We start from the raw sequence: 24,444 nt of genomic DNA, 5'->3' as shown, positions 1-24,444 counted from the left end.
GCCCCGTGTTGAGGACGGGGAGGGTCCCAAGAAGTGGAGGGTACGTGGGTGCCATTCCTGGTAGAGCAAAAACCCTGACCAGAGTGGTCATTTCCAGGCTTACAGTTTGCATGATCAAAAGGCCGCAGGAAGGGAAGGGATGTGAAGGAGACATAAGTGAGTTCTGTTGAACAGCCAGAAGGTGCTTCCTTCTCTGGACTCGCTCCTCATCACAGAAGATGGGTGACTCATGTCCAGAGGGCAGGAAAGCCCTGGACAGGTGGACCAGAATGAAAGTTCATCAGCTTTACTTCTTCCTTCTGCCTTCTCTGACTTAGCTTCCCAGAACTCTGTCTGGGAGTCAAGTGCCGGGCGTAGAAGAAGGTAGATGGATGCTACAGAGATGCTCAGCAGAGTACTTGAAGTAGGCCATGGGAGTTAGTGAAACAGAACTCTGATATGGTGGTGGTGGTGGTCACGGGGCCCTGTTCTTCTGGTTGCAGAAGGTGTGGGGTGGTCTTCAACCTGAGTGGTGCCTTGGGGGAGGGGAGAAGGAAGAAGGAAAAGGACAGGAGAGAGTTCCAGAACCTGAGAACACAATCCTGAGAGTGACCTCACTGCGGCCTCAGGATTCTGGAACTTGGGCTGCCTGATGGGCCCTATATGAAAGATGTAGTAGGGAAAAGGAGCGACAGCTGGCTAAAGGGGCCCCCCCACAATCCTCCCCGACACCCTAGGAGAGCAGCCTCTCTCCGCTGATCCCAGGGTGCCATGGAGATGGAGAGCGCGGCGGCCTCCACACGGTTCCACCAGCCTCACATGGAGAGGAAGATGAGTGCGATGACCTGTGAGATCTTCAACGAGCTTAGGCTAGAGGGCAAGCTCTGCGACGTGGTCATCAAGGTCAATGGCTTTGAGTTCAATGCCCACAAGAACATCCTCTGTAGCTGCAGTTCCTACTTTAGGTATAACAGGGTTGCTGAACTAAGCCAAAGGGGGAACTGGGCTCATTCTGAGACATTTTGGTTCATTTCACGTTTCCCACCCCACGATCTTAAGTGTAGGGACCCTGTCAAAGCCCTGGGCTTCTGTAGACTGGCTTCTTTGTTTTCTGAAGAAGCCCAACCAGGGCCAGAGCCTCTCTGGTTTTCAACTGAATTTCAACCAGCTGTTGGTGGGTCAGGTGCTTTTTTTCTTTGATTTGTACCCACACCAACCTTTGGGGCAGTTGGACCCCTGTACGGGATTTCCTACTTAAACCTAGGTGACAGTGCCACCTCAGCTACCCCTTAAGCCCCTGAGACTGTTTCAGGCAGGGTGATAAATTAACAAGGATAGAGAAGAGTGTGAAGGGAAAGAACCCAGGAAATATTTATCAGAAGAAAAAGGAAGTTTGAGCCAAAAGTGTTGTAATCAGGAAGGTAAAGAGCTATCTTGCTTATGAGCTGAAAATATTTGAGTGCTCAGTTTCAATGAAGATATGGTAAGTGTGTCCCACCTAAACATTCTCATTTGTGTAAACCCAGAGCAAGGTATACAAAAAGGTTGAAGAGTGCATATTTTAAGTGGACTTTTGCAGGCCACACAGTCTTTGTCACAACTACTCCACTCTGCTTTCAGTGCGATAGCAGCCATGTTTGGATGTTGTTCAGTCGCCCAGTTGTGTCTGACTCTTCATGACCCCATGGACTGCAGCACGCCAGGCCTCCCTGTCCCTCACCATCTCCCAGAGTATGCCCAAGTTTATGTGCGTTCTATCAGTGACGTCATATAGCCATCTCATCCTCTGATGCCCTCTTCTCCTTCTGCCCCCAATCTTTCTCAGCATCAGGCTCTTTTCCAATGAGTCAGCTGTTTGCATCAGGTGACCAACAGAGTGGAGCTTCAGCTTCAGCATCAGTCCTTCCAATGAATATTCAGGGTTGATTTCCTTTAAGATTGACTTGCTGTCCAAGGGGCTCTCAAGAGTCTTCTCCAGCACCACAAAGACAACAATTCTTCGGTGCTCTGCCTTCTTTATGGTCCAGCTCTCACAACCATACATGATTACTGGAAAGATCATAGCCGTGACTATACAGACCTTTGTTGGCAAAGCAATGTCTTTGCTTTTCAACACACTGTCTAAGTTTGTCACAGCTTTCCTGCCAAGAAGCAATTGTCTTCTAATTCCATGGCTGCAGTCACCATCCACAGTGATTTTAGAGCCCAGGAAGAGGAAATCTGTCACTGCTTCCACCGTTTCCCCTTCTGTTTGCCATGAAGTGATGGGGCAGGATGCCATAATCTTAGTTTTTTTTAATATTTAGTTTTAAGCCGGCTTTTTTTTACTCTCCTCCTTTACCCGCATCAAGAGGTTCTTTAGTTCCTCTTCACTTTCTGCCATTAGAGTGGTATCATCCACATATCTGAGGTTGTTGATGTTTCTCCTGCCAATCTTGATTCCAGCTTGTAACTCATCCAGCCTGACATTTCTCAGAAAGTGCTCAGCATGTAAGTTAAATTAACAGGGTGACAGCAAACAGCTTTATCATATTCCTTGCTCAATCCTGAACCAGTCAGTTGTTCCACACAGGGTTCTAACTGTTGCTTCTTGACCCACATACAGGTTTCTCAGGGGACAGGTAAGATGGTCTGGTATCCCCATTTCTTTGAGAGTTTTCCACAGTTTGTTATGATCCAGACAGTCAAAGGCTTTAGTGTGGTCGATGAAACAGAGGTAGATGTTTTCCTGGAATTCCCTTGCTTTCTCTATGATCCAATGAATGTTGGCAATTTGATTTCTGGTTCCTCTGCCTTTTCTAAACCCAACTTGAACATCTGAAAGTTCTCGGTTCACGTAATGCTAAAGTCTAGCATGCAGGATTTTGAGCATAACCTTACTAGCACGAGAGATGAGTGCAATTGTCGGGTGGTTTGAAAATTCTTTAGTACTGCCCTTCTTGGGAATTCGGATGAGGATTGACCTTTTCCAGTGCTGTGGTCATTAGTGGGTTTTCCAGATTTGCTGACGTATTGAGTGCAGCACTTTGATAGCATCATCTTTTAGGATTTTTAAATAGCTCTACTGGAATTACATCACACTGACTAGCTTTATTTATTTATTTATTTTTAATAATTTATATTTTTATTTTTGACTTTGCTGGGTTTTCATTGCCGTGGGTGGGCTTTCTCTAGTTGTGGAGAGTGGGGGCTACTCTCTAGTTGCAGTTCACAAGCTTCTCATTGCAAAGCTCAGGCTCCGTAGCTATGGCATACAGGCTTAATTACTCTGCGATATGTGGAATCTTCCCGGACCAGAGATTGAACCTGTGTCTCCTACACTGGCAAACAGATTCTTAACCTCTGGACCACCAGGGAAGTCCCACTAGCTGTACTGACAGCAATGCTTTCTAAGGCCCACTTGACTTCACACTCCAGAAGGTCTGACTCTGGATACCTTTCTGTGGTAAAGGGACTTGCATAACTCAATGAAGCTATGAGCCATGCCATGTAGGGCCACCCGAGACAGACGGATCACAGTGGAGAGTTCTGACTAAACAAGGAAATGGCAAACCACCCCAGTGTACTTGCCATGAGAACCTCATGAAATGTATAAAAAGACAAAAAGATATGACACTGAAAAATGAGTCCCCAGGTCGGAAGGTGTCCAATATGTTACTGGGAAGAGTGAAGGACAACTGCTAATAGCCCCGGAAAGAATGAAGCAGCTGGGCCAAAGCGGAAATGATGCTCAGTTATGGATGTGTTTGGTGATGAAAGCAAAATCCAGTGCTGCAAAGAACAGTATTGCATAGGAACCTGGAATGTTAGGTCCGTAAATCAAGGTAAATTGGACATGGTCAAGCAGGAGATGGTAAGAATAAACATCGATATTGTAGGAATCAGTGGACTAAAATATACAGAAATGGGCGAATTTAATTTCAGTTCAGTTCACTGGCTCAGTCATGTCCAACTCTTTGTGACCCCATGGACTTTAGCATGCCAGGCTTCCCTGTCTATCACCAACTCCCAGAGCTTGCTCAAACTCATGTCCATCAAGTTGGTGATGCCATCCAACCATCTCATCCTCTGTCGTCCCCATCTCCTGCTTTCAGTCTTTCCCAGTATCAGGGTCTTTTCCAATAAATCAGTTCTTTGCATCAGGTGGCCAAAGTATTGGAGTTTCAGCTTCAGCATCAATCCTTCCAGTGAATATTCAGGACTTCCTTTAGGATTGACTGGTTTGATTTCCTTGCTGACCAAGGCACTCTCAAGAGTCTTCTCCAACATCACAGTTCAAAAGCATCAATTCTTTGGAGCTCAGCTTTCTTTATAGTCCAACTCTCACATCCATACATGACTACTGGAAAAACCATAGCTTTGAATAGATGGACCATTGTCGGCAAAGTAATGTCTCTGCTTTTTAATAATCAGACACGACTGAAGCAACTTAGCAGCAGCAGAAGTTAGGTGGTCATAGCTTTTCTTCCAAGGAGCAAACATCTTTTAATTTCATGGCTGCAGTCACCATTTGCAGTGATTTTGGAGCCCAAGAAAATAAAGTCTGTCACTGTTTCCACTGTTTCCCCATCTATTTGCCATGAAGTGATGGGACCAGATGCCATGATCTTAGTTTTTTGAATGTTGAGTTTTTTTTTTTTTGAATGTTGAGTTTTAAGCCAGGTTTTTCACTCTCCTCTTTCACCTTCATCAAGAGGCTCTTTAGTTCTTCTTTGCTTTCTGCTATAAGGGTGTTGTCATCTACATATCTGAGGTTATTGATATTTCTCCTGGCAATCTTGATTCCAGCTTGTGCTTCATCCAGCCCGGCATTTCACATAATGTACTCTGCATATAAGTTAAATAAGCAGGGTATCCTTAACATACTCCTTTCCCAATATGGAACCAGTCCATTGTTCCATGTCCAGTTCTAACTGTTGCTTTTTGACCTGCATACAGATTTCTCAGGAGGCAGGTAAGGTGGTCTGGTATTCCCATCTCTTGAAGAATTTTCCACAGTTTGCTGTGATCCACGCAGTCAAAGGCTTTGACATAGTCAATAAAGCAGAAGTAGATGCTTTTCTGGAATTCTCTTGCTTTTTCAATGATCCAATATATTGGCAATTTGATCTCTGGTTCTTTTGCCTTTTCTAAATACAGCTTGAACATCTGGAAGTTCTCAGTTCACATACTGTTGAAGCCTGGCTTGGAGAATTTTGAGCATTACTTTTTTTTTTTTTTAATTTACGGCTGCACTGGGTCTTTGTTGCTTTGTGAGGGCTTTCTCTAGCTTCAGCAAGAGGGGATGGGTGGTGGACAGGCTTCAGCAGTTGCAGCATGCAGGCTCAGTTGTTGTGGCAAAGAGGCTTAACTGCTCCGTGGCATGTGGGATCTTCCCAGACTAGGGGATTGAACCCATGTCTCCTGCACTGGCAGGTGGATTCTTAACCACTGTGCCACCAGGGAAGTCCCTGAGCATTACTTTACTAGCGTGTGAGATCAGTGCAATTGTGCGGTATTTTGAACATTCTTTGGCATTGCCTTTCTTGGGGATTGGAATGAAAATTGACCTTTTCCAGTCCTGTGGCCACTGCTGAGTTTTCCAAATTTGCTGGCATATTGAGTGCAGCACTTTCACAGCATCATCTTTTAGGATTTGAAATAGCTCAACTGGAATTCCATCACCTCCACTAGCTTTGTTCATAGTGATGCTTCCTAAGGCCGACTTGACGTCACATTCCAGGATGTCTGGCTCTAGGTGAGTGATCACACCATCGTGGTTATCTGGGTCATTAAGATCTTTTTTGTATAGTTCTTCTGTGTATACTTGCCACCTTTTCTTAATAACTTCTGCTATTAGGTCCATACCATTTCTGTCCTTTATTGTGCCCACCTTTGCCTGAAATGTTCCCTTGGTATCTCTAATTTTCTTGAAGAGATCTCTAGTCTTTCCCATTCTATTGTTTTCCTCTATATCTTCGCATTGATCACTGAGGAAAGTTTTCTTATCTCTCCTTGTTATTCTTTGGAACTCTGCATTCAAATGGGTATATATTTCCTTTTCTCCTTTGCTTTTTACTTCTCTTCTTGTTTAATCTATTTGTAAGGCCTCCTCAGGCAACCATTTTGCATTTTTGCATTTTTTTTTCTTGGAGATGGTCTTGATCACTGCCTCTTGTACAATGTCACCAACCTCTGTCCATAGTTCTTCAGGTACTCTATCAGATCTAATCCCTTGAATCTACTTGTCACTTCCACTGTATAATCATAAGGGATTTGATTTAGGTCACACCTGAATGGCTTAGTGGTTTTCCCTACTTTCTTCAATTTAAGTCTGAATTTTGCAATAAGGTGTTCATGATCTGAGCCACAGTCAGCTCCCAGTCTTGTGTTTGCTGACTGTATAGAGCTTCTCCATCTTTGGCTGCAAAGAATAGAATCAATTCTGATTTTGGTATTGACCAACTAGTGATGTTCATGTGCAGAGTCTTCTCTTGTATTGTTGGAAGAGGGCGTTTGCTATGACCAGTGCATTCTCTTGGCAAAACTCTGTTAGCCTTTGCCCTGCTTCATTCTGTACTCCAAGGCCAAATTTTCCTGTTACTCCAGGTATCTCTTTACTTGCTACTTTTGCATTCCAGTCCCATATGATGAAAAGGACATCTTTTTTTGGCATTTGTTCTAGAAGGTCTTTTAGGTATTCATAGAACCATTCAACTTCACCTTCTTCAGCATTAGTCGTTGGGGCATAGACTTGGATTACTGTGATAATGAATGGTTTTCCTTGAAAAGAGAGATCATTCTGTAATTTTTGAGACTGCACCCAAGTACTGCATTTCAGACTCTTGTTGACTATGAGGGCTACTCTGTTTCCCCTAAGGGATTCTTGCCCACAATAGTAGATATAATGGTCATCTAAATTAAATTCGCCCATTCCAGTCCATTTTAGTTTACCAATTTCTAAAATATCAGTGTTCACTCTTGCCATCTCCTGTTTGACCACTTCTAATTTATCTTGATTCATGGACCTAACATTCCAGGTTCCTATGCAATACTGTTCTTTATAGCATCAGACTTTACTTCCATCAGTAGTCATTTAATTTAGTTGGACCATTATATCTAGTACTGCAGGCAAAAATCCAATAGAATAAATGCAGTAGCCCTCATAGTCAACAAAAGAGTGTGAAATGCAGTACTTGGATGTTACATCAAAAATGACACAATGATCTCGGTTCATTTCCAAGGCAAACCATTTCAACATCACAGTAATTCAAGTCTATGCCCCAACCACCAATGCCAAAGAAGCTGAAGTTGATCACTTCTGTGAAGATGTAGAAGACCTCCTAGAACTAAGACCAAAAAAAGATGTTCTATTCATCACTGGGGATTGGAATGCAAAAGTAGGAATTCAAGAAAACCTAACAGGCAAGTAACAGGCAAGTTTGACCTTGGAATACAAAATGAAGCAGGGCAAAGGCTAACAGAATTCTGCCAAGAGAATGCACTGGTCATAGCAAACACCCTTTTTCAACAACACAAGAGACGACTTTACACATGGACATCACCAAATGGTCAATACCGAAATCAAATTGATTACACTCTTTGTAGTCAAAGACAGAGAAGCTGTATACAGTCAGCAAAAACAAGACTTGGAACTGACTGTCGCTCAGACTATCAGCTTCTCATAACAAAATTCAGGCTTAAATTAAAGAAAGGGGGATAACCATTAGGCCAGCCAGGTACAACTTGAATCAAATCCCCTATGAATATGCATTGGAGGTAATGAATAGATTCAAGGGATTAGATCTAGTGAACAGTGTGCCTGAAGAAGTATGGACAGAGGTATGTAATATCGTACAGGAGGCAGCGAACAAAATCATCCCAAAGAAAAGCAAGAAGGCAAAGTGGTTACCTGAGGAGGCTTCACAAATAGCTGCAGAAAGAAGAGAAGTGAAAAAGCAAGAGAGGAAGGGAAAGGTACGCCCAACTAAACGCAGAGTTTCAGAATAGCAAGGACAGACAAGAAGGCCTTCTTCAATGAACAATGCAGAGATATAGAGGAAAACAACAGAAGGGGAAAGACTAGAGATCTCTTTAGGAAAATCTGAAATACCAAGGGAACATTTCCCCCAAAGATGGGCACAATAAAGGACAGAGACAGTTGAGACCTAGTAGGGGCAGAAGAGATCAAGAAATGGAAAACAGCCATGGACAATTCTAACTGAAAGGACATGGCTGTGTTCCAATAAAATTATTTTATTATCAAATTTTGAATTTATTACAATTTCTGGGTGTCACAATATTTTTCCCAATTTAAAAATGTAAAAAAATTCTTAACTCTTGGGCAGGACAAAAATAGAGGAGTTGGGTTGAATTTGGCCCAGAAGCTATAGGTTTGCAGACTTCTTTGAAAGAGAATTTGATCTCTGAGCCCATATTTCCTTAAACTTCCTAGAAAAAAGGATGCAAAAATATATTAGGGCAGAGACTTCTGCAACACCTAGAAAAGTACCTAGCTATTTAGAAAGGACCCAGTAAATAATTGTGGAATAGTGGTCATTTATTCATTCAATAATTTCTTATTGAGTGCCTATTTTGTGACAGGTACTGGAAAAAAAATCACATAAATATTCCTATTCTCATTAAGTTTACCTTCAAATAGGGGGAATAGGCATTTAATAATATATACCTGATCATAATTGCTAGGGAAAAAGAAGATGGGCATGGTTATTTTAAATAGGATTACCATTTTGCTGACAAAGTGACATCTGAGGAAAGACTTCCACGGGGTGAGGTCTTGGAAAATATGGAAATCTGGGGCTGGGGGGTGGTGGGGAGCCTTCCAGGCCGAGTAGAAAACAAAGTGCAAAGGACCCAAGATGGAAGGATCTCTGGTGTATTCAAGGAAAACAAGGCCAGCAGGGCTGGAATAAGGTGAGAAGGAAGGCGAGAGGAAGTATGATTAGAGAGGTATTCATGGTCCAGATCTCAGGCGTCTTTTGTAGTCCCTGGTAAGGATTTCATATTTTACTCTGTAAATAACAACAGAAGCCAGTGGAAGTTTCTGAGTGGAAGAGGAGCATAAACTCATAAGGATCACTTTGGGGGTTGGGATAAGACTGTAAACTCTGGAGATGTCAAGGGCAGAAGCAGAGAGATCAGTTAGGGCAGGGGTCCCCAACCTCCAGGTCACGGACTGATACCAGCCTATTAGGAACCAGGCTGCACAGCAGGAGGTGAGTGGTGGGCAGGTGAAGCTTCACCTGTATTTACAGCCAATCCCTATCACTCTCATGACTGCCTGAGCTCCACCCCCTGTGAGATAAGCGGCGGCATTAGATTCTCACAGGAGCGTGAACCCTACTGTGAACTGTGCATGCGAGGGATCTAGGTTGCAGGCTCCTTATGAGAATCATTCTGAAACCATCCCTACCTCCCAGTCCATGGAAAAACTGTTTTCCACAAAACTGGTGCATGGTGCCAAAAAGGTTGAGGACTGCCGAGTTAGGGGGTTTATTCGCAATAATCGAGGAAAGAGATGGTGGTGGCTCAGACTAAGAAGGCAGCAACAGGAGCAGTGCAAAGTGATCAGATTCTGGAAATGAATAATACTTGTTTTAAAAGTGTATTGGCTCAAGTTTAACTTCTTTAATTGGGGTAGAATTTGATAGACAATGGGCTGAGACAGAAAAGACCTGGGTCATACTACCAGCTGTAGATCTCAATTTCTCCATCCCTAAAATGGGAGAAAGGGCTACTGATCATGAAAATGGGAATAAAAGTGACCAAAGATATTGGAAAGGTTCTTTTGCCCACTATATAAAGCCTACTCTCCTCCCTCTCACCTCACACCAATATATTTCCAGTATACTAACTGTGTGCTATTTGGAAAATGTCCAAACGCTCTACAAGAAAAGGTTGGGGCGGGGGGGGGGGAAACATGGCAGACCGGAGAGAAATATTTCAGTGACTGCTAGTTTTTGTCTTTCTTCCAGAGCTTTGTTTACAAGTGGCTGGAACAACACTGAAAAGAAGGTATACAACATCCCTGGCATTTCCCCCGACATGATGAAGCTGATTATCGAATATGCATACACCCGGACAGTCCCCATCACACCGGATAACGTGGAGAAACTCTTGGCTGCTGCAGACCAATTTAACATCATGGGTATTGTCAGGGGTTGCTGTGAGTTCCTCAAGTCGGAGCTGTGTTTGGATAACTGTATCGGCATCTGCAAGTTCACAGACTACTACTACTGCCCTGAGCTGAGGCAGAAGGCCTACATGTTCATACTGCACAACTTTGAGGAGATGGTGAAAGTCTCAGCAGAGTTTTTAGAGCTCTCAGTCACTGAACTTAAGGATATCATTGAGAAAGATGAGCTCAACGTCAAACAAGAAGATGCTGTATTTGAGGCCATTTTAAAATGGATTTCTCATGACCCCCAAAATAGGAAGCAGCATATTTCAGTTTTGCTTCCCAAGGTCATTTAGTTATTTTTTGTGGGATGCTTTGATTGTTCACTTTTTTTCTGGCTGAGCCATGTGACTTGTGGGATCTTAGTTCCACAAAGTGAAGTGAAAGTCACTCACTTGTCTCTGACTCTTTGCGACCCCATGGACTCTACAGTTCATGGAATTCTCCAGGGCAGAATACTGGAGTGGGTAGCTGTTCCTTTCTCCAGGGGACCTTCCCAACCCAGGGATCAAATCCAGGTCTCTCACATTGCAGGTGGATTCTTTACCAGCTGAGCCACAAGGGCAGCCCAAGAATACTGGAGTGGGTAGCCTGTCCCTTTTCCAGCAGATCTTCCTGACTCAGGAATCAAATGGGGGTCTCCTGCATTGCAGGTGGAATCTTTACCGAGTCACTTCCGTGCCCAGGGGTCAAAGCCATGCCCCTAGCGTGGAGGTTCACTTGGAGTCCTAACCACTGGACCACCAGGGAATTCCCTTAATTGCTCACTTTTGATTCTTTAATCCCAGAGGGACTGTCCCAAGGACTACACTCAAAGACGTTTCACAGATGCCAGAGTTGTCGTTATATTTATACTTACATATAATACATATATAAATATATACTTATATATGTGGACTTCTCAGGTGGTGCTAGTGGTAAAGAACCTGCCTGTCAATGCAGGAGATGTAAAAGACCTGAGTTTGATCCCTGGGTTGGGAAGACCCCTTGGATGAGGGCATGGCAACCCACTCCAATATTCTTGCCTGGACAATCCCATGGACAGAGGAGCCTGGTGGGCTCTGGTCCATAGTGTCACAAAGAGTTGGACATAACTGAAACAATTTAGCACGCAGTCACTTACAGACATACATATGTAGAAGGCATCCCCTGCTATTCTCTGGAATTTTGAAACTTTCTTCGCCCCTGGCATGGCTAGTTCCTTCTGCCCCCATTATTTTCTCTTTGACCAAAATTCTGATAGTGGGGGAAGGAGAAGGTAGGTCTTCAAAAGAATTCTAAAAGGTCTTCCTTTCACCTCTTTCCTTGCGAGTTTCCCCAACCAGAACAGGAGTTGAACTAGAAACCAGGTCATGAGCATTGCACTCAGTTGTAGCCAGCTGGTGCTACTTCATGTTACTTTATATAGAGAGACATAGATATCCAATCACTGAACAAGGACCACAGCTTTTTCTGGTCTAAAAGTCCTGTCCAGGGGCCAAGGAATGGACTAGCTCTGTGACCACTTGAGGTGGCTTCTCTTTCACTCGTTCTTAGCATCCAAATGTAAGTTACAAAAATAAAACATGACCCTGGTGCATTCAGTGGAGGCTGTGAAGTTGTGGGCTTAAGGACATGGGTTTTTCAGACACCTCACCTCATCTGAATGACTTTCTGTTATTTCCCTCTTAGGTTCGCCTGGCCCTAATGCATGCTGAATATTTCATGAACAATGTTAAAATGAATGACTATGTCAAAGACAGTGAGGAATGCAAGCCAGTCATCATTAACGCCCTGAAGGCCATGTATGACCTAAACATGAACGGACCTTCTAATTCTGATTTCACCAACCCTCTCACCAGGCCCCGCCTGCCCTATGCCATCCTATTTGCAATCGGTGGCTGGAGTGGAGGGAGCCCCACCAACGCCATTGAGGCATACGATGCTCGGGCAGACAGATGGGTGAACGTCACTTGTGAGGAAGAGAGTCCTCGTGCCTACCATGGGGCAGCCTATTTGAAAGGCTATGTTTATATCATTGGGGGTTTCGATAGTGTGGACTATTTCAATAGTGTTAAGCGTTTTGACCCAGTCAAGAAAACCTGGCACCAGGTGGCCCCAATGCACTCCAGGCGTTGCTACGTCAGTGTGACAGTCCTCAGCAATTTTATCTACGCCATGGGAGGCTTTGATGGTTATGTGCGTCTCAACACTGCTGAACGTTATGAGCCAGAGACCAACCAGTGGACACTCATTGCCCCCATGCATGAGCAGAGGAGCGATGCGAGTGCTACAACGCTCTATGGAAAGGTGAGACCCCTGGGGAAGGCGGAAATAACGCTTTGTTTTTTGAGGTGGATGGAAAACAGAAGTGGCGGTATTCACCTTGCAATACTAACCCCTTCATCCAACGATTAAGTGGCCCCTTGTAACTACCTTTTACTTTTTAAAAAGCAATGTGTGCACGTGTGGAAAAAACTCAAGACTGCAGAGGGCATCTGAAGTGTCCTCGGCCCCCAGCCACCATCAAATACACCCTCTTTCTTTCTACTCCCCAGAAGTAACAATTTTACTTATCCTGGAACTCTCTCCACACAGGTCTACATATGTGGTGGGTTTAATGGGAACGAATGCCTGTTTACAGCAGAAGTGTACAACGCTGAGAGTAATCAGTGGACAGTCATAGCACCCATGAGAAGCAGGAGGAGTGGGATAGGTGTAATTGCTTATGGAGAACACATATATGCGGTGAGTTTCTTTCATACAACAAATTGATAGCCTAGGTTTTCTATTAGCAAATAGGTTTATACTACCAGTGGGAAGTACTTGAAAGCTTCTTATCCATGGAAGATAGTGGAAAGAGGGAGGTATGAAATCAGAGGTCCCCCGCAAGGAGGGGATCCTCAGTGAACAGAAGCAACGGTTAACAGCCAGTCTTGTTTCCTCTGCTGTCCACAGGTAGGCGGCTTTGATGGAGCTAATCGACTTAGGAGTGCAGAAGCCTACAGCCCAGTGGCTAACACTTGGCGCACGATCCCAACTATGTTTAATCCTCGTAGCAATTTTGGCATCGAGGTGGTAGACGACCTCTTGTTTGTGGTGGGTGGTTTTAACGGCTTTACCACCACCTTTAATGTCGAGTGCTATGATGAGAAGACTGACGAGTGGTACGATGCTCATGACATGAGTATATACCGCAGTGCTCTGAGCTGCTGTGTGGTGCCAGGGCTGGCCAACGTTGGGGAATACGCAGCTAGACGGGACAACTTCACAGGACCAGCACTGCGAGATGAAGTAAAGTACTCTGCCTCGACAAGTACCCTACCTGTATGAGCCTCTTCATATTAGCTAATAAAAAGTCTAAGCAATAAGAATTAATTCTTTTTTTAAATAAATGCAGTGTTTAAACTTGTAAGAGTACTGGAAAATGTTCAACTTAAGGGAGCCAAGGGTTGGATGACGGAAGGGAGTACAAGGGGAAGAAGGAAGCAATTATATTCAATGGTCCATAATTAAAACGAGAAATCACAGTGCAAGTCAGCTCTAAAGAAATACATTTATTTAAAACTTACATCAAGACGATTAGTAGCTCTAACACAGAACAAGGTAGCTTTAGGAACATAAAACAAGCTATTTTACAAGGTAATGTCTCAGACTGTCCTAAATTCTACATCTCTGACTTAATTAAAGGGAGACGGTCAAGATTATACTTGCGGTAAGACAGGGGCTCAATACTGCTAGCCCAGAAAACTCACTGTATCAACTTGAACTAAGTATTTATTTTACATATAACTCAATGAGCCCCTGCACATAGACCATAAGATCTTCAACCACATAGCAAGCACTACTTTTCAATGAGTGCAAGTGCATTAGGCTGAAGATTAAGTTAACAAGTGCTTTATTGTATGTGCTTCACCGTCAGACACTCGCAGTAATGGCCACACAGAGTAAGACAAAAGCCCAACAAAGGTAATCAACAAAGGGCAGTTATTTGGCTATCTAATTAAATTCCTTGAAGCAAAATGACTACTATATTGTGTTACTGTATTACATCACTGGGCTATGAGCTGTTTTGTTTCCAATGACCAAAACATGTTATAATGTAAGCATTATAACAAAAACAAAAATGGACTATTCTCAAGAAATGAACAAGCTGGAGTGATAAACTGTGCCAAAATGTTTAACAATTTGAAAAGGAGAGACTGAATTGTTTCTCCAAATAGTCTAAGGTTAAATGACAACCTATAAACACCCTATTTTTCTAGTGTTGGCAGAGGACTTGCATCACAACTCTACGTATTTGGAAAAGACATGAGATGTGGCTGATACACCCTTTTTAAGCTTAGTTTGAGGCAAATACAAAAAACATCCCTTTGGTTATGCTTGATTAGGCCAAGTAACTAAAATGTACCATTTAGCTTACCTGTCTACCTATAGTATAGTGTTCATATTAGAATTATGAGGCAGAGAATGAAGTATTTAAACATACCACATGCTACACTAGTCAAGAAACATAAAAGAGGAAAAAAGTGTGCTCTAGAAACTGCCTTACCGGCAGCTTGAAGAGTTTAATATACAAAAGCACACAAATCTGCCATAAACATTATCTTTCCAGCTTCAAACCTCTGTTCTACATAAAAAAAGATTTCAATTTATTTTTTGGTCCCAGAAATACTATACAAAACTCAATCATCAAGACAAAACGGATGTCCATAAAATTTTAGGTTCTTTTTTTTTGTTTTAAGCAAAATAGTTTTGAATTGGCACAGCAAAAGCAAAGTTAGATATCAAGATACACAAGACTAATCATGCAAATGAGACTCACAACTGCAAGAGAGAGGTATTACTTAAACACTAAGCTCATGACTGACATTCTCAATACGTACACCCGGCTTTTTTTTTTTTAAACCGTGGTGGGGTAGGTATACTCAAAGGATATCCATTCCAAGATCTAAGCAGCCTCACTTAAAGTTATATACAGTTCTTACTTTTTTGATATAGTCAATCCCCCTCTTTTCCTTCTACAAAACAAAAGCAACAACAACAAAAAAGGTTTGCTTAAATACATGTTAAGCTGCCTTTTTAAAGCTGTATTTTTAACTGCTTAAATTGTCAAATGTAGTCTTCAGTTTTCATTAAAAAGGAAATTTCTTTCCTAAAGAGCCGTTTCAGGCTGGTCATCATAATCAGAACCTTTCCAAATGCTGAGGGATGTTATTTCCAGTTTAAAAGTTCAGAATGTCAGCCCTGAACAGATTTAAGCAAATCTGGTTTCTTTCCTTATTAACAAGTTAGTTAGGATATTTTAGAAACACAAGTTATCGATGTGAAATCACACATGTGAATTCAAACATGAAAATCAGGGATTCAGCGGTCAGGAGCCCTGCACACATGATCATGCAAGGGAGGACTTACCCTCTCTCTCCAGCCATGGCCTAGGCTGCCTGCTGAGTTAAAAACAACAGTTTCAATCACATTTTCAAAACCAGATTGTACCTAAATCTTATGAGTCATGGCTTCTGCTACATCATGTGAAAAAAAGACACCCCTACAAGTAACCTGGTAATGGCTATCTCAGAAGACGTCTCTGAAACCAAAAAAAAAAAAAAAAAAAGCAGTTAAAAAAAACTGACATCGCACCCTCCTGGAAAGAAACTAGTACCTTACTGAGCTACTAAATTATTTCAACATCATCAAGAAAAGGAAGTTTGCTAGTATAGTCTATCAGAGAGAAATGAGAACGCCATTCAATGAGCTTTTCTGTCTTGCATAGACCTCTCACAACTAATCAGCAATTCTCAGAATCTAATAACTTTTATTAAAATAGCCACAAATAAATGGAAATTAAGGAAATGGTAGAGATGGGGTAGGATAATATATCCTCATATAGAAATAGACTTGCAGTTTCCCACCCCTACCCTGGACTAAATTAAATTCATTTAAAGTAGATTTCCAACACATTTTTAAAAAATGTTCTTAGGCAAGGATACCAATTTAGAAATTTCAGGTAATTTCTTTGTATAGAGTCCAAGGGTAAGCGTTAATAGTCCTGCAGCACACTGAGAGCCAAAATTCCTGGTTGTGCTTTTTCTTCTGATGTTTGATCCAACTGCTAAGAACTATAATGAATTAACTGGGGAGAAAAAAAAAAAACTGCACTTGGAATTTACCTTCTAGAATAGTATTCCAGAATGTCCAAGAAGGTAGAAACATTCTGAAAGAAACAAGAAAAGTATACTGGACCCCACACTTCAAACCACTAGAGCAGGAGTTTCTTACATTAACTGAATGCTAAAGGTCAACCTATGTGATAATTTGCATACTGCCTGGGCACAGGTGAGAAGATCACAAGGATGCATTAGAATAAATAAAAGATAACCACAGTGATCAATTTTTAAGAGCCGTAATTATGTGCCCAAATGTTGTAGTCGAGGCTCAGGCAAAGTTTCAATGAGGGTCTAGGGCAAACGGATAAAATATAATAATAATCCAGGTTGAGAAATAATAAGGCTTCTCTTTAGCAACATTTCCCTAAACTGTTAGTTCCTTCCTTCCTATTTTGAAAAGTTTCTTTTAGAAAGGAATGATGAGGATTCCATATAATATGCATTAGAGCAAAATTTAAAACTAAAGGCATTGAGTGTCGATTGTCATAGGCATTATTTATACTCAATAACTTATCTTCAAATAACTCCTGAAAAAAGCATTTTAAAATTTTTCAATGCCTTTGATTTCTTACTCTAGACTAGTAATATTTTTCTGCTTAGAGAAACAAATTTCAAAGATATAACTTCCTTTGTAATCAATTCATCAGCTAAAGATCAGTACTCTTGCTAACCACCATTATCTCAGAGTGATAGCCTGAAGTTTACAACAGAGATGCTAAAGAAATGAAAAATATTCCACAAACGCCAATCACAAATTTCTCATCAGTCCTGTCTTCTAGAAATAAACAAGATAGTATTGCAAGATAAACAAAGACAACAAAATAGCAATGCAAACATTGTGAAATCATTTTGCTGAAACATTGTGCTTTTTCCTTCAGACTTAACCTCACTATTGCACATTCCTCCTATAGATGAGGGCTCAATGCATGTATTCGGATCTTGTCAAAACCAACCATTCAGGAAAAAAAATGAAAAAGATTATCAAAATAAATGTGCAAATAAAATCGGTGCTTAAAGCATGTTCAAAACATTAAGTCCCTAAAACAAAGAAGTTATAAACTGTTGGCAGAAAAACAACCAAGTAACTACACCTGGTTTTTCCATTTATCTTTAATTAGATCTTATTTTGCCAACATACACACAAACCAACAACAGATCAAGACTGCAAACTGACAAAAATTACCATGTACTGAATTGATTTTCCCATTCTTCAGTTTTTAACTGTATTTCCTTTATATGGGGTGATAATCCATTCATGTAGAAAATAAGTTATTGACCTACATTTTCAAGTAACAGTCTGGGTATCTTCAGCCTCATGAAAAGGTCTGTTTTAAGCATGCATCAAAGAACCTAGCATTCTATCTGAGAGCTTGGCACTCGCCGCATGTTTAGGGCATGTCGATGTATTTCTTGCATCTGTCTGATCCTGTCCTTCTGCCACATTAAGTTTTGAGGCATAGGATATCTCTGAGTGCCATGCAAGTACCGGTATGGGATTCTCACGTGGCAGGCAGTGGCTCGACAACGGGGTTGTGGCATGGGAGGAAGCAGCATCCACCGCTTTCTCTCAGCACAGTATCGGTAGGCTTCTTTCCTATACTGTTTGTCAATATCATCACTGTTTTTCCAGCCTCCAATAATGAAAACGTCATCTTTGTAATAGCAGATGGCCGCTCCTTCAATGCTTAGGACTTCCGGGGGTAAACTTTCAAGGATCTCATCGGAAACCTGGTTGGCGATTTTTCGTATCGCCTCTTCATTTTCTAAAGAATAACTCTTGGGGCAGCATGAGGCTGTCTGGTAAAAGTTTGAGTTGACCACAGACATTTGGAAAAAGCAGTAATTGTCAATAAGCGGCAAAGATTCCACATCTTGCCACTGTCGAGTCTCTGTGTCATAGCAAGTAATGACAGCCTTTAATCCATCTTCAGTGTCCCGGTCCACAGGAGTGCGGGCAGCAATGTACACAAACCGGTCTTCAATGGCGAGCGCTTTCACATCCCGGAGAATCTTCGGTGCTGATTCCAAGTTGTGCCATTTATCTAGCTCGGGATTATAAACAGTCACGTCTTTAAAACCGGGGCTGAAGTTGCCATGTCCGCCAATGCTGTAGAGCTTCCCCTTGACTTCTGTTAGCCCAAAAGAATGCTTCCTTGTCATCAGACTGCAAACGTGTTCCCAGGTATTCAAATTTGGATTATACCTTTCCACAGTTTTAGCGAACCCTGGTTCCATTGACCCAGCAACATACACGTAGGATTCTGTTACTGCAACGGCATGTCCATCAAGGTGATTATGGATATGGGGTAGGTTTACCCATCTGTCCTCATCGACAAAATATCCCACACATTCACTTAAATAGTCCCCTCCTTCTGACACGCCTCCAATAACCATGATCACGTCCATGTTTTGCCCATAGCGAGGTAATAATGAGACATGAGAAGCAGGATGCTGGAATGTGCCAGACTGTATGTTCTCAGCTCTCAGAGCGTGCCTCTCCACTGCATCGGCCACCAACTTGACGCAAACTTCATTATTGGCCACCAGCCTCTCTGGTTTGACATGACGAGTAAGGTAAGTAGGTTTCATCTGGGACAATCGGAGCAATTTAAAAAGTTCTTCAAAGTATCTCTCTCTCTCTTCAGCATTTCTCTGAACCCACTTCAAAACTGTTTCAAATAGAACCTCTTCGGAATCAACTGTGATCTCCAAGTCTGACAGCCAGTCTCGGATGAGATGGAAAGGTAAAGTATAAAATTCCTCATCCTGAATTACTTTGTGGAAGTTTCTCCGTATCATATCCGCTGCTTTCAGAGCAAGCTGGCTTAGGGTATACATGTGAGCTAAGCTATGAATGGCCACACAATTAGAGAGATGAAGCTTTTTCTTGAGAAATTCTCCACAAAACTCTTTTAAACGAATTAATAGGAACCTAAAACCAAGAAAAAGAGGAAGGATAAATTTTCAAATGTGCATACTTTGAAAATGCTCTTTGAGAACATCTAAATTATACAAACTGAAATATGTTTCATCTCACTTCATTCACAACACTTGAAAAAAAAAAACAAATCCGCCCAAATTAAACAGGATTGTGTGGGAAAGTATGTTTAAAAGTATATAGAAAAATCATCTTTATATATTTTATTTACATTAGTTTATATGTAATTATATATTATACAAAATTTTGTGATACACAAAATGGAGTTTTTGATTATGTAAGGTATTTCAGAACATATCCTTTAATAAAAAAAAAACAGTCCTACACACTGTTTCCACTGTAATTTACCCTTGGCAAAGGCAAACCTCAATCCAAACTTGTCTGTGCCCTCCTGCCCAAGTCCCTGGCTAGCAACCAGTCTCTTCTTAGATAAGGCTGGGTCTCAGTGAAGAGACCTCCTTAAGCATCAACTACATGGTATAAAAACTGTGACTCCTGGGAGGCTGTCTGGTCGGATTTCAGAGGGAATGGCAGTGCAGGCTTTGTGTCAGAGGTTTTAATCTTCTCATCACCAGAGCTTTCTCCCTGAGTAACCCAGGGATGGGGGCAGGAGTGGTGCTCAGGGGTTTTGTCCTGAGCTGGGTTCTCATTAAAGCAGGAGTGGCAAGGCAAACTCAAAGATCTGAAGAACCCAAGAAATAAAACAACAGAAAATGTGTAGGCCCGTCCACATTAAAAAGAAAAGCGGTTTGGCATGTAGCTGACTAGATGTTGTTGGCTCACATAAATTAATCTGGCAGAATTAAGCCCTAAGGGTGGCCAATTTGAGACTACTGCTAAGGAGTAAGGGCATGGCAACCCACTCCAGTATACTTGCCTGGAGAATTGCATGGACGGAGGAGCCTAGAGGGCTAAGAGTCCATAGGGTCGCAGAACTGGACACGACTGCAGCGATTTAGCACACACACTAAGGATTAAATCTCCAGAATGGAAAACATAAACAATTTAAGAATGAATTCACCAGTCCGTCCAGGCCTCTCTCACTTCAGTAACTACTTACTACTATGATTACTGTGCTTAATAACTAACTGACTTGTGATATGAAGATGAATTTCAAGACAGGCTCCCTTTACCCTCTTTAGGGAGCACACGATCTCAGACATAAGACAAAGACAAGGCAGAGTGGTTAAGAGCTCTGGTGGCTCTCAAATACGCCTGGGTGCCAGGATCACTCTTTCTTGGGCTTCCCCACCTTCTACTTGTGATTTTTGGCAGGTGTTCCAGGTAAGCCAACACATATTTCCTTGGACAGGTGTTTGGAAACCCTGCTCTATGAAAACAATAGCTGCCTGTCGGATACTAGCCATGTGTCACGTGACAGGGATCATGCTGGGCACCTCCTATTATCGCTTTACAGTGTAAGTGCCCTGCAAGGTAGGTATGATCAACAGACAGACTATATGGGGGAGGAGGGGTTGTAAAGGAACCCTGCCCCAAAGCTGATGGGTAAGACTGGTTGTGATGGCTGCAGGGCATAGTGTCAAACGCAAAGTGGCTACTCAGCAACTGACATACGGAGAGAAGTTAAAGTTTTAGGTAAATTGTCTGGGGGTGTTCTCTCCTCTCCTCACCCAAGTCTCCGGTAAAGGAGGGGTAAATCTGAAAGAACACACGCTCCCATGACAAAAGAAAACAGAGCTGGAGTGAGTGCAATGACCCTTCTCCATCCATCTGCATTCAACAGACCACCCCTTACAGACACACACCTGCCACATTCTACCCCACCCTCAAATAGATGACCCAGTATCATGCTTTGAGAAAACAGAAGCAATCAGGCAAAAACCTCATTTTCCCATTATCCAATCCTTTTTTTTTTTTTTTCCATCCACATCGAGAGGCTTGGAGGATCTTAGTTCTTCAACCAGGGCTTCAACCTGGGTCCCAGCAGTGAAAGCCATGAGTCCTAAATCCCTAGACCACCAGAGAATTCCCTCCCACTATTCAATCTGTCTGCCTACAGCTGTACCCTATACTCTGCCTTCCCAGTCCCACTTCTCCACTTTCAATATGGATTCTATACCCTTCTTGGTTTCAAAGACTCTGGTCCTTGTAACATCAATTTCTCCTCTTCCACGGATTCATTTTCATCAGCACACAAACACGCTCCAGGATCTCTCAGGCTGTGTGCGTGCGTGCTTAGTCACTCAGTCGAGTCCCCGACTCTTTTGCGACCCCACGGACTATAGCCTGCCAGGCTACAAGTAATTTTCCAGACAAGAATACTGGAGCGGGTTGCCATTTCCTCCTCCAGAGATCTTCCTGACCCAGGGATCGAATCCAGGTCTCCTGCGCCTCTTGCACTGGCAGGCGGATTCTTTACCACTGAGTCACCGGGGAAGCCCATCTCCTAGCTTACAGAGGGAAAAAGACCTCCCTGGATGACTCCTCACACAGGTCCATGAGTATCATTTTTCTGATCCTCTTGACAGACTTATTTCTTAAATACTATTTTTAAAAGATACTGTATTATTTAGCTGCTTGAGGTTATCTTTTAGTTGTGGCATGTGGGATCTAGGTCCCAGACCAGGATAGAACCAGGGCCCCCTGCACTGGAAGTGCAGCATTTTAGCCACTGGACCACCAGACAAGTCCTAATGGTCAGACGTAAATGGCTCTTGTCAGTGCCATCAATGACCTCTATTATCACCAAATCCAATGGTCACTTACAAGTGGCAGCGTTGACATGATTGGCTGCTCCCTCCTTGATACACTCTAGCCTTCCATAGGATCAGGTGCTCTGCTGGTGTCTCTTCAGCATTCTGGAGAACCCCAGAGCTCAGTTCTTCGGTTTCTCTTTTCTATCTACACTCTCTTCCTAAGTAATTTTATCCAGTCCCAAAGCTTTAATTACCATCTATATGCTAATTTCTTCCCAATCTCTAGCTCTCAATGCTCTTCCATCCAATGTCCTATTAGACATCCAGTAGAAGACGATTCCTGGACCAAAAACCAAACACTTCCTCCCAAACACTTTCCTGCACTTTTCCACATCTTAATAATAACTCCATCTTTCCAATGGGTCAAAAAACCAGCAGTCTTTCCCCTCATCCCTCACATCAAATCCACTGGCAAATTTCTCTCCTCTGCCTTCAAAATACATCTAGAATCAAAGCATTTCTCATCACTTACTTCTCTCTCCTCAGACCAAGCCTCTACCACCTCTGTAACAACCTCCTAGTCTCTCTGCTTCTGCCCTTGCAGCCCCTTCCCCACCACCTCATACTTTTTCTCAACACAGCAGAATTCTCCAAATCAGAATGCATCATTACTCTACCCTAAACCTTCCCATGTTACTCAGAGTAGGAGCCCAAGTCCTTCCACAGGCTGACACAGCCCTGTGGGATCTGGATCCATCCCCATTACCACCCTCAGCCTCTCCTACTTCTCTTCTCTTGCCCTGCATCCCTCTGATCCAGCCACACTGGCCTTTCGCTATTCTCACGACTGAAGGAACTTAGCAGCAGCAGCCTCCAGAGAAGCTCCATCTCAGGGTCTTTGCACCTGAGATGTCCCTTACCTGAAACACTCTTAACCACACCTCTTTCAATTCTTTGCAAATGTCTTTTTCTTCAGGAGGATTTCTCTATCCATTCAATTTAAAAAACAGCTTCTTTACATCAACATTTTCTGTATGACCCGCCATCCTTTATTTTTCAAAATAGCTAGAGCAATCATCCAACATGCTGTTTTATTTGCCATCCATCTGCTTATGTAAGTGCAATGCAGAAAGGGACTTTTGTCTATTTTGTTCACTGCTGAATCCCCAGATGCTCAGAACCCAGTGGCTGACTCAGGAGGTAGTTGTTCAAATAACAAATATGCACATAGAATACTGCCCCAACAAGGCTCCTCCCCATCTCCAAACTGCATTCACCTGCTTCCTAAATAGTTTCTGGAATATCCATCTGGGCCTTCTAAAACCCATTTTCCACAGTAGCAGAATCATCTTAAAAATATTTCAGTCAAATCATTTCTTCAGCCAGCTTCACATCACCTTGTAAAATCCAAACTCCTTTATCCAACGCATTTCACACACCCTTCTCCCCTTCACCCACTAGATCACTGAATTTTCCTTTTTTACTTCTCTAAGCCAAACGAGATGCGGGGCCTTTGCACTATCTGCCAGGAATGGTCATTCCCCATCTTTGCATGGCCAGGATTCCCTTGCCATTTAAAGGTCGGTTTAAATGTCACCTCCTGAGAAAGGTCTTTATGCAATTACTATCCTTTTAAAATGTCAACACTGTACTCATTAAAGGCGGACTTTTTCATTGCCTTTGTCTTTTCACCTGGAGACACGACCCCTCGCCTGACTGGCCGGCTGCACCCTGTGTGCCCAGCGCAGTGGCGGCCCCACAACACGCAGCAGGCGCTCAATAAGTATCAAACGAATCCACTTCGTTAGGGCTCACTCGAGCCTACCCAGGGCACTGCCCTCCCCGCCTTTTCCCGCGCCCTCCCTGGATGCGGCCCGCGGTCCGCGAGCATCTCCACCCCCGCCCTCCGCATCCCGCCTGCGTCCCCTACCTGTCGGCCAACTCCAGCACCTCGTGCACACTGCCGGTGCTGACGCGGATGCGCCCGGTGTACATGTATTCGATAACGGCTTCCACCGTGTCGGGTTCGGGCCCGGGCTCGGAACTCCACTTGCGCATCTCCACCCGACCCGAGCGGGACTCGGAGAACTGACCCGAGAGCAGGGGCGTGAAGTACTCGGTGGCGGCGGCCAGCACCGAGCGGTGGGCCCGGAACTCTCGGCCTCCCGCACCGCCGAAGCACAAGGTGATGTCGCAGAAGAGGCCCTGGCGCCGCTGTTCGTTCTGCCTCCACGACAGCTCCGAGCAGTGAGAGCTGCACTCGAAATCCTCGGCCTCCGGGCCCGGGTCGCCCCCGCTCGCCTCCATTGCAGACAAACCAGGCCCAGGCCCGAAGTCCACCGTGCCGCTACCTCTGACTTCGGCGGCTAGCCCCGCGGAGCCGGCGGCGGCTGTCTCCATGCTCTCCATCTCCAGCACCTGGAGAGATGCTGCCGCCGCCGCCGCTGCCGCCGCCGCCACAGCCGCAGCCGCCATCTTGACGCCGCCGCGCCCGACTCCTCAGTCCCCGAACGATTCTGCCGTTCTGGTGCGACACAGAGGGATTCT

General features: G+C 43.4%; 2 protein-coding genes across 2 annotated transcripts; one reads left to right on the top strand and one right to left on the bottom strand.

The window, feature by feature from the left end:
• The first annotated feature begins 524 nt into the window (after positions 1–524).
• On the top strand, positions 525–15,726 carry KLHL10 (kelch like family member 10). Its single transcript, XM_040245369.1, has 5 exons — positions 525–944; positions 9,954–10,443; positions 11,828–12,445; positions 12,734–12,883; positions 13,094–15,726. Exons 1-5 carry the CDS (start codon positions 751–753, stop codon positions 13,466–13,468), a joined length of 1,827 nt encoding a protein of 608 aa, XP_040101303.1. The 5' UTR covers positions 525–750; the 3' UTR covers positions 13,469–15,726.
• On the bottom strand, positions 15,029–24,444 carry KLHL11 (kelch like family member 11). The gene is made up of 2 exons (XM_040245281.1): positions 23,828–24,444; positions 15,029–19,234 (listed from the first exon to the last, which is right to left on the bottom strand). Exons 1-2 carry the CDS (start codon positions 24,370–24,372, stop codon positions 17,653–17,655), a joined length of 2,127 nt encoding a protein of 708 aa, XP_040101215.1. The 5' UTR covers positions 24,373–24,444; the 3' UTR covers positions 15,029–17,652.

This window comes from Oryx dammah, unplaced genomic scaffold, assembly GCF_014754425.2.
Source record: "Oryx dammah isolate SB20612 unplaced genomic scaffold, SCBI_Odam_1.1 HiC_scaffold_8, whole genome shotgun sequence".
NCBI classification, from domain to species: domain Eukaryota; kingdom Metazoa; phylum Chordata; class Mammalia; order Artiodactyla; family Bovidae; genus Oryx; species Oryx dammah.
This window is presented reverse-complemented; position numbering and strand designations above follow the sequence as displayed.

Excerpts from the sequence above, each read along its gene's own strand:
- KLHL11 (XM_040245281.1), bottom strand. The coding sequence starts at position 24,372 with ATGGCGGCTGCGGCTGTGGCGGCGGCGGCAGCGGCGGCGGCGGCAGCA. Across the intron at positions 19,235-23,827 it reads GTGCTGGAGTTGGCCGACAG|GTTCCTATTAATTCGTTTAA; the intron begins GTAGGGGACGCA and ends TCTTGGTTTTAG.
- KLHL10 (XM_040245369.1), top strand. The coding sequence starts at position 751 with ATGGAGATGGAGAGCGCGGCGGCCTCCACACGGTTCCACCAGCCTCAC. Across the intron at positions 10,444-11,827 it reads TTTCAGTTTTGCTTCCCAAG|GTTCGCCTGGCCCTAATGCA; the intron begins GTCATTTAGTTA and ends TTTCCCTCTTAG. Across the intron at positions 12,884-13,093 it reads ATGGAGAACACATATATGCG|GTAGGCGGCTTTGATGGAGC; the intron begins GTGAGTTTCTTT and ends TGCTGTCCACAG.